Source organism: Zalophus californianus, chromosome 7 (genome assembly GCF_009762305.2).
Source record: "Zalophus californianus isolate mZalCal1 chromosome 7, mZalCal1.pri.v2, whole genome shotgun sequence".
Taxonomy (NCBI): Eukaryota; Metazoa; Chordata; class Mammalia; order Carnivora; family Otariidae; genus Zalophus; species Zalophus californianus.
Window position 1 is genome coordinate 136,355,656 of NC_045601.1, and position 10,510 is coordinate 136,366,165.

The window sequence follows — 10,510 nt, forward strand, 5'->3', positions numbered from 1 at the left end:
CACCGCTGTCACCAGCCTACTTGCCCAACTCGTATTTGATGCTGCAGCGTTAAGTCCAGATTCAGCAGACAGACTTAATTAACGGAAAGCTCCCATATGCACCCACCAGCCTGGGTGCCTGACATTTGACTGTTTGCAAATGGACCCTGACCCCCTTCCAGGCAGTGGCTCCATCCAGTTCCATCATTTCAGTAATAGAGGAAGACCTGGGGTTTGGTCTGTAAAAAAAGGTGGTTTGGAAAGAACATATTGAAAAGCTGTATTGAACGTTGAACCCCGTCGTAATTTCAGCCTGCGATGGACTCCACCCACCTGTACATCCTGAGATTCAGTATTTGCATGTGTTTTAATTTTAGGAGTACCAAGAGGACAGGAATGACCTGGTGATTTCAGAGACGGAACTGAAACAAGTGGCTTACATTTTCAAATGCAACAAGTCCACTCTACGGATGAAAGGAAAAATCAATTCCATTACAATCGGTATGGCAGAACCGGGGCCCTGTGGTTACTATGACCAGTTGCTTTGCATAAACATGCTATGTGTGTTTAATGGAGCCTTGCTTTGTTTTGTTTTTCCTAGACAACTGTAAGAAGTTTGGCCTCGTGTTTGACAACGTGGTAGGCATTGTGGAAGTGATCAATTCCAAGGATATTCAAATGCAAGTAAGGGGCCTTTTCTTTTTCTTTGTTTCTTTCTTTCTCTCTTTCCTTCTTTCTTCCTAAAGATTTTATTTATTTACTTGCAAGCGAGTTGGGGGAGGGGCAGGGAGAGAGAATCTTAAGCAGACTCTCTGCTAAGCATGAGCCCAACGCGGGGCTCTTTCTCATGACCCTGAGATCACAACCTGAGCCGAAACCAAGAGTCAGACACTCAACCGACTGAGCCACCCAGGTGCCCCCATATAAGTGGCCTTTTCAGCCATGCCCTCTGCCCACTTTGCAGCTTTTCTCAGACCACCCAGCTGCCTGCACGGGGCTGGCCATGTTCACCTGGAGAACTGCTCTTCCCTTTCCTTCAGACACAGCTCTGTCATCACTCCTCTCTTGGATGGTGTTAATTCTTCCTTTTCAATCTCTTATAACACATCCTATCTGGCACTGCAATCGCCGTTTACCATGCGTGTTTCAGGGGCACATAATTAGTCTTTACAGCCCCAGAAACTGGCACAGCACCTACACGCAGTCGGTCTCCAATAAATGTTTGGTGAGGTGGTGATTGGGAGGCATCAACTAATGAATGAACACAGATACTAAGAGATTCTCCCAACCTAACAGCACCATCCTGAAGAAAATTTTCTTTGTTCAGGGAGCATTGGTTCTGAGTAAGGAGGAGGTAGAGTTTCTGAAGTCAGTGAGATAATCAGACCAACAACCTGGAAAGTAGGATTGGAATTGAATTTGCAAACTAGGAAAAAACATGCACTCTTTTAGTTAATTTTGATTTAACCCAATTGGATTTTACAATATGCCAAAAGCTAAAGGACCTCCTGCCTTGGCCAGTTACAACTTCCACCTTTGATTACACTCTCTTCATATTGTTGTTTTGTTGTTGTTGTTGTTGTTTTAAGATTTCTTCTAAGTAATCTCTATACCCAATGTGGGACTCAAACTCACAACCCCAAGATCCAGAGTCACATGCTCTACCCACTGAGTCAGCCAGGCACTCCTTTCTTCATATTTTTAATTAACCCCTTATGATCCCATGTTTCCTGATAATGTTTAACATTGGATTCTGGTGGGGTTTTTTTTTTTTTTTAAGATTTTATTTATTTATTTGACAGAGAGATAGCACAAGTAGGCAGAGTGGCAGGCAGAGGGAGAGGGAGAATCAGGCTTCCCGTGGAGCAGGGAGCCGGATGTGGGGGCTCGATCCCAGGACCCTGGGATCATGACCTGAGCCGAAGGCAGCTGCTTAACCGACTGAGTCACCCAGGCACCCCTGGATTCTAGTTTTATAGATCTTTCTCTCCTGTTTTACTGGGCTTTTTCCTGCTGTCACTTTTAATTAGAGTACATCCAAATGGACATTTTACATTTCACTCACTGCTATTTAAGACATTGGTTTTGTGTGTGTCCGGTTAACATGAAGAGCCCTGCACTGGGCACCCAAGCCCTGGGCACGAGCCCCGGCTCGGTCCTCAACCACTGCACACACTTGGGCGGTTGGCTTCACCTCTGACTCTGAGGTCCCTGCCCTGAAACCAAGGTTAGCTGGGGGGATTATAAGTCCTCCACAGTCCAGATTCCAAATATTCTTACCACATAGGCTCTGTGGGTACGTGTATCTCTTCCACGTTCCAGTTTCGTATTTTCTCTGCAGTGCATCTGTGTAAATCCCTTTCCCCTGAACCATTCTGCCACCGCTTCACAAATTCCATTCCTGGATAGAGAACCACATTAAGAGAGAGCAGCCAAGCAACTCCTCCCAGGCAGTTACTATATTGTTGTCTTCACCATGTAAACGGGAAACACGACCAGCCTCGGATCTTACTTTAGGTTCTAAAATGTGAGTCATAGCATAGAGCACGCACTCGATCATTCCTTTGCCAGATGTTTACTGAACACATCTGATATGCCGGGTACTGTTCCCAGCTCTGCAAATATCAGTAAGCAAATGAGACAAAAACCCTTGCCCTCATGAAGCTTGTATTCTGTAATACCACTGCCCAATTTAGTGTTTCTGACAGCCACATTTCTCCATTTATTGAATAATGTTGCCTCTCCCAGAGTATTATGAGTGAAAATTTTAAGGAAGTCACTCATCATCAGAAGTCCAATTCCTCAAGGAGAAATATGGCTCATATAAACCTAATAATGAGGCCACAATTTCTGAAGAACTCTTTTGGTTAGTGGAGGTTCCTACTTAAAGATCCAGGCTTTCTCCCTCTTCACATTATTTTTAACCAACCCCCCCGCCCAAAGTTACAGAAATAATATACTATGACTGAGGTGAGAACACATATTTAGCCAGGTGAAAAATATCCTGGAAATAATCTAATCTAATACACCCCCTCTTAATGTTAGAGAGTTTATTCCAAGCTTCCTTTTATTCTTACAGAAATGGGATTGGGTAGCAGTGATGAAACCATCTATAAGGAGTTTGCATTTTTTTAAAGATTTATTTATTTATTTGAAAGAGTGAGGGAGAGAATGAGTGCATGCAGGAGCAGGGGGAGGGGCAGAGAGAGAAGGAAGGAGAAAATCTCAAGCAGACTCCCTGCTGAGCTCGGAGCCCAATGGCTTGATCTCAAGACCCTGAGTTCATGACCTGAGCTGAAATCAAGAGCTGGATGCTTAACCGACTGAGCCCCCCAGGTGCCCCAGGAGTTAGCATTTTTCAGTGAAAATACATCATGTTCAAAATTAAAAACCAATTGAATTAAGTATAAAACATGAAGCTATAGAAAAGTAGAAGAAAACTTTTAAATATTCATCAAATTTCTGGAGGGAGACATAATTCTAAATTGAGAAGTAATAGAAATTATCCAAAAAGATATGTCTACTTAAAAATTTTAAACTTCTGAATTCTACACAGAAATAGTTACCATGTAACCATTTTTAAAAGTGATTTAGAAAGAGGGGCACCTGGGTGGCTCAGTTGGTTAAGCGTCCAACTCTTGGTTTGGGCTCAGATCACGATCTTTGGGTCGTGAGATTAAGCTCCGCATCGGTGTCAGGCTCCACGCTGGGTGTGGAGCATGCTTAAGATTCTCCCTCTCCCTCCACCCCTCCCACCCCTCACTTGCACATTCTCTCTCTAAAAAAGAAATAAATAAAATAGTTTTATGTATAAAAATGACTGTAGTTATATGAATAAAAATAGGTAGATCTCAAAAGGAGCATTGAGCAATGAAGACAAATGACAGAATGGCAGGCATTAGAAAATGTGTCCCTTTATATAAAGATTGAAAACATGCAAAACAATACACACGTTAAGTATACTTGTGAGGACTTGAAACTAATACCGCACTCTATGTTAACTAACTGCGATTTAAATAAAAACTTAAAAAGAAGGAAATACACTTACGAGGGCTCCAGGTCACCCGACTCAGGGATAGTCCTGGTGTGAATGGTCAGCACAAAATTCAGAAGAGTGGTTTCATCCAGGGAGGGAGAAGAGAGTGAATGAGCTGCTGGATGGTACAGAGAGGACTTCAACTATGCTGTAAAATTATAGTCCTAAAAAAAAACGGGCCACTAAGCCAAAATGTTAAACTCTGATAAAGCTGTGTGACATATATATGTTTACATATTTGTTATATTTTCTGTGTTTCTATGTTTGAAATACATCCTAATTTTTTTAAGGATATGGCATGCGTTCTAAAAATAATTTGGAAGGATATACCGTGGTTATCTGTCCAAGAGGGATAGAAACTTGACAGCAGGGTTCAGAGATGAGACCTTTTACTGAATACTTTTCAAGCTTTTGGATGTTCAAACCAAGTGAAGGTCATAACCTATTTAAAATATTTAATACATTGTCTCAAAAGGGCCTGCACACAACAGAAATCAGTGGTTCCCCCAGGGGTGAGGACAGGTGTTGGCTGTAAGTGGGCACTAGGGATATCTGGGGAGTGATGGAAATATTCTAGAACTGAAGTGATAGCTGCACAGTTCTGTAAAGCTACTAAATATCATTAAATTGTGCACTCAGAACAAGTGAATTTCAGGGGCGCCTGGGTGGCTCAGTTGGTTAAGCGTCTGCCTTCGGCTCAGGTCATGATCCCAGGGGCCTGGGATGGAGCCCCTCCTCATGGTCAGGCTCCCTGCTCAGCGGGGAGTCTGCTTCCGCCTCTGCCTCTCCCCCTACCCCCTCGCCCTGCCCCCTGCTCCTATTTGCTTGCTCGCTCTCTCAAATAAATAAAATCTTTAAGGAAAAAAAGGTGAATTTTATGTTTGCAGATTTTACCTCAATTACTTAAAAAAAAAAGATTGAAAGGAAAAAAGGGGCATGCACCAAAGTTCATATTATTTGGCCAGTAATTCTGTTTTTGACAAACTACCCTCAAAAAGTATACACATTATGAGGGAGAGAAGAGACCTAAATATAACATGGAAATTTTTTAAATTGTTATAGAGAAATAGGGGCGCCTGTCTGGCTGTCAGTGGAGTGTGCGACTCTTGATCTCGGGGTTGTGGGTGTAGAGATTACTTAAAAATAAAATCTCTTAAAAAATTTTTTCTAAAAGATTTATTTATTTGACACACACAGAGAGAGCACAAGCAGGGGGAGCTGCAGAGGGAGAGGGAGAAGCAAGCTCCCCACTGAGCAGGGAGCCCAGGACCCTGGGATCATGACCTGAGCCAAGAAGGCAGACAGTTAACTGACTGAGCCACCCAGGCGCCCCTAAAAAAACTTTTAGAGAAACAAATTTATGAAAAACCTAACTAATCCAGAAATGTATTAAATGCTAGAGCACTGGCTTGGGCAAGGTCACACATCACCTGTCACTCAGTAGAGGAGATACTCTTTGGCCCAGTTCTCTTGATAAGAAACCATCTCTGTTCTCAACGCAGTCCCAGACCACCAGGGGAAAAGAGCGCGTAGACAATCGAGCCTAATGTAGCGTTGACCAAAACGCTGTGGAAAAGGACCCATTCTTACCACATCGGGGTAATGTTTTAAGGTCTACTGTTGTTTATTCAGACTTTCAGATATGTGGGGTATTGAAGCGTTTTTAATATAACAGCAATATATAAATATAAGTAAACTATTAGCGTCATGCGCTTGCCTCATGTGTGCCCATTCTGCCTCACAAACAAATCACCAAGGATCCACTGACAGTTTACCCTTTCTCCTGTCTTGCCTCACTCCCTGTACCGTGCTGGGCAGCACGTAGATGTTCTTCATCACTCTAAGATAAACAAATCTAGAAATTACCAAAACATTACTGCTGACACATTCTTGAAATATAGATATATGTATTATTACTATTGTAGGGTATTTATGGCAAAGCCCTGTGCTTACCTGACCTTGAACTACTTATGCTTTTTTTTTTTTTTTTTTTTTTTGGCACTGGGGCTCATTTCTAACTCAGTGTCCAGTTTCTATGGAGAGAGGAGAAAACAGAGAAGTGTGGTGACCTGGCTAGACTCCCCCTAAGGAATTCTTTACATCGTCTGCACCATCAAAGGGAGTTGCCCCTTGGGTTTGCAATCCAACCTTTTCTTCAGGGTGAAAGAGGAGATGTCTTTATCACTTCAATTACCATCACAAGAATGAAAATCATAGAGTTGTAATATGGTCATTGGGGGAACAGTCTGCCCCTATAGAGATTTGGGGGCTAGGGGGAATGTCTGAAACCTGTTAAAAGAGAAATTTGAAACTGAGCAGAATTTTTATAGCACTTAGATATTTGTAAACAATATAAAGAATCACCTCCTCTTGTGTATGGTCCTATTCATGCAGTGAGTAGCCTGAACCAAGTCCCCACTCTTGGCTCCTGGAATTAATACATTTCAAAATACCTAGACACTCATTGTCTTACTCAAGCTTCCCATTCAGCCAGTGAGATTGTTATCTAGCAAAAGATATATGTGAAAAGAATTGTAGTGTTTCTTATTTAGGTGCAAGAAAAAAAATCTACTCAATTACAGAATAATGTATTTACTCTGAAATGACAATATTAGCATTTGTTTTAACCCAAGATTCACAGACTTGTCAGAACTAAAGTTTTAAGCAAATAAAAGCAAATGCGTCTTGTTACTTTTATCCGTGAAATCAAATCTATGTTTCAAATCCACTAGAGGGTTGTGAGACTTTTTCTGAACACTTAGCTGCTGTTTTCACATTAATCCCTTTATTTGGTCTCAGGAAAAGAGACCCTGAGGCTTGAGAATCCCTTTGTGTGGTCCTTTCATTCTGTCCCCGAATGACACCCACCGGTTCAGCCTGCAGACGTTGCTGCTAACCAGCCTGACCCAGCTCTTCCTAAAGCTCGGGGAAGCCCATGGATGGTGCTTTATTCGAGGACATCGTCATTTTTATTTATGTGGGTGCCAGGCTGTTCTTTTGTCTATTTCAGGTAATGGGGAAAGTGCCAACAATTTCCATTAATAAGACAGAAGGCTGTCACATATACCTCAGTGAAGATGCGCTGGACTGTGAGATTGTGAGTGCCAAATCATCTGAAATGAATGTCCTTATTCCTCAGGATGGTGATTATGTAAGTACCTTTTAAAAGCTGGTAAAGAATTTTTCTTGAGCCTGCCTTCGTAACATTCGACGAGACTGATTCATTAACTCCCGACCTAGGAGCTTCATTTGCGGAATAATTCACAGGCAGGAGAGGAAATCAGAGAGTTGCCTTGCACCTTGCTCCTCCTCTAGTGGTTTCTTGGCTGTGCGCATTCCTCGAAGGGTGATTCTCTGGGCCGTTTACTAATAATTTACCTTCAGGGGCTAGCTTTTATCAAACAGTGCCTCACGCATCTGAGTTCATGGTATTTAGGGCTAAATATTGTCCTTTGCTGTAGTGGAGGCAAACAGGAGGAAGCAATGCTTTGGGGGGAAAAGTGGGAGGCAGTGGGGGTGATGCTAAGTGGACCTGTTTCTGTAGGTATACTTCCGTCAGGGGTTCTCAATGGACCTGTTTCTGTAGGTATACTTCCGTCAGGGGTTCTCAAACTCAGCAGGAGGATCCGCCCAGAAGCTCCAGGAAAATGCCAGCTCCCAGAGTCTGCACCTGGAGGTTGGATTCGGGAGGCTTTGGGCGGGGTCCGGGAAATCTGTATTTTAATAGGCATCTCGGGTGATGCCGATGCTGTCAGCTCATCCAGCCCTTCCGAGACACCCAAAGTGATTCGGCCACCATTTGTTTTCTATGCCTCCTCTCCCCTAACAAAGCAGCTTCTTTTTTTTTTTTTTTAAGATTTTATTTATTTGACAGAGACAGCAGGAGAGGGAACACAAGCAGGGGGAGTGGCAGAGGGAGAAGCAGGCTTCCCGCTGAGCAGGGAGCCCGATGCGGGGCTCGATCCCAGGACCCTGGGATCGTGACCTGAGCCAAAGGCAGACGCGTAACGGCTGAGCCACCCAGGCATCCCAACAAAGCAGCTTCTAAGAGAAGCATGCAGGTATCCTCACATGTTGCAAAGGAAGTCCAAATGAATACATTTTCTGCATCGCGCGCTGTGGCGGACTTGCAGCTGTGGCTCTTTGGAAGCAACTTGCTGCTTCCTACTCGTTGTCGCTTCTTGGAAGTACAGATAAATCCAGAGATGATTCCCTCTGATTCTAACTGTGCAAGGGGGCAGTGAACCAGGGAAGGATGGGAGAAGTAACCTCGAAGGCGCCCCATCAGCCTGTGGGCCAGTCACCAGCCCTGTCCTCAGGCAGACAGCAACCGTGCTCGAATGTTCTCTCGCCTGTCAGTAAATTCTTCAGCACCGCCCAGCCACGTGCTACAGGACGTAGCCTAGAATCCTTCATGTAAGGCTGAAAAACAAAAGTCTGCCAGCACCGGACTGCTAGCTTTTTGGCTAGCTAACCCCGAGCTTGAGAAGAGCCCTCTCGCGTTCTCTACCTAAAGCAAATGAGGAGCTAAAGCTGATACAGAACAGCTTCCAGCCGGAGAGCCAAAAATGAGGGGGGTCCCTGGCCTTTGCAACTGGTCCAGCAGAAGGCTCAGCTGCAGGGGAGCTGGATCAGCTAAGAAAAGCAGTGGGTCTGGATCAGCGTTCCAGACTAATTCAGCTAGCATCCCTGGGCGTGGTCCCGGGCATCTGTACTTGTCAAAGCTTCTCAGGTGATTCCACTGTGGAGCCAAGCTTGAGATCCACTGACCGAAGGCGTGAGTATAGGTCAGAACCTGAGCTTTTGTGCTGAAGAAGGAGCCTTCCCCCTATTGGCAGGTTATCTTGTGCCCTCATTCCATGGTCCTCTTAGTACATTTTCTAGTGAGAGGTAGTAGGGAGCAGGCAAAGGTCCCACCAAGGACACTGTAATCTGGGAATGGATGGTGGGGATGATTCATCCTGAAGGAAGTCCGTTACCCAGAGAAGAATGTCATCATATGACTATCACTTTACTCCCCCCAAAAAGGATGTGGAACAGCTATGCAGAGTACGGTTAACTGTCAAAGACATACCTTCACTCTGGAGCATTCTCTACCTGGCCTGGTACTTGAGAGCAAGCACCAAGCCTTGTTTACTTCCAGAAGAGGCAGGTGGATCCCACATCTAAGAAGATATGTACTCGTGTGTGGGGTCCACTGAAAGATGGTATCTCACTGATGGAGGAGCGGAGGCACCGGCTTATCAGACACGTGGCGTTCCAGCCGTGCTGTGTGCACACAACGTCCCAGGAGGGCACAGAAGCCAGGGCCAAAGCGGACTGCCTCTCCCCTTCCTTGTCGAGCCTTTTCTGAAATAACTGCAGAATCACTTTCTGGGGAAAAGGAGAGATTCCAAACTACTTTTATTTTGGCTCCGTCCCCCTGCCCTCCCCCCCCCCCCACTGACAACCCCCTCCCTCTCTCTCCCTATATGGTGCACGCGTGTGTATTTCACAATGGGAGGAGTAGGTGACAGGATGCAAGTTAACACATTGATATATGACCCAAAGCACATCTTCGTAGCTCATCGAAGAGTATACAGAGAACGCCAGGGATAAAGCCTTTCTACTCGGTGTGACTAGGGATCCGCAACCTCAGTGTCTCCTCGGAACTTGTTGGAAATGCAGATCGTCATTCTCTTCCCCAGATCTACGGAATCAGAACCTGCATTTTAAAAGGCTCCCCGGGTGATCCTGTGCAGGTTTGCGTGTGGCGGAGAGTGGGTAGAGAGGCTGTCTGGCTTGAAGTCTGGCTGCCGTGCTTACAGCAGTACCATCTTCAGCCATCTGTTCGACCTCTCAGACCTGCGTCCTGTAGATGGCATCTCAAGAACACCCAGCTCCTAGGGCTGTAGACTAACGGAGTCCACATATATCTAGTACTTAGAAGACTGCCTGGTTCTTAGCAGGTTCTAGTTTTAATGATGATGCTAGCAGATAGTTACAGAACCTACGCACAATCATGCCAAGTCCCCACAGGACCCAGAAGACCTCTCCACAACACAGGTTTGGGTTCCATAAAATGCCTTTCTCTACCATGACACTGATCAGCCTTCCGTCTGTTTAAGTAACTCTTCTTCTGCATTTTTCCAGAGAGAATTTCCTGTTCCAGAACAGTTCAAGACAGCCTGGGATGGATCCAAGTTGGTCACTGAACCTGCAGAAATTATGGGCTAACCTCCAGAGAGACCAAACCCCCTGACCTGAATCCATCAAAAAAAAAAAAAAAAAAGCAGCATTAAACACCTAGAAGTGGCAGTAACACGTACAGCTTTAGTTTTGACCTCCAACAATTCTGTGTTCTAGAAACAGCATCATTTCTGGCATGCCTTCGTGGGCATTTTGAAGTATTTAACGTGTCTTCATGATTTGCCTTTGTGTGTGATTTGAGTTCCACATGATGACTTGTGAGCATTACACATTTAAAGGGGGGTAAAAATAGTATTCTGTCCCCCT

General features: G+C 44.6%; 1 protein-coding gene across 3 annotated transcripts in view; it reads left to right on the forward strand.

The window, feature by feature from the left end:
* Positions 1-10,309, forward strand: part of CAP2 (cyclase associated actin cytoskeleton regulatory protein 2) — a 134,889-nt gene extending 124,580 nt beyond the window's left edge. For all 3 annotated transcript variants that reach the window (XM_027602919.2, XM_027602920.2, XM_027602918.2), the window contains exons 10-13: positions 357-480; positions 581-663; positions 7,026-7,166; positions 10,148-10,309. In XM_027602919.2, coding sequence (XP_027458720.1) covers positions 357-480; positions 581-663; positions 7,026-7,166; positions 10,148-10,231 — 432 coding nt within the window. In that variant the 3' untranslated portion in view covers positions 10,232-10,309. The remainder of the gene's footprint in view (positions 1-356; positions 481-580; positions 664-7,025; positions 7,167-10,147) is intronic.
* Positions 10,310-10,510: the final 201 nt, after the last annotated feature.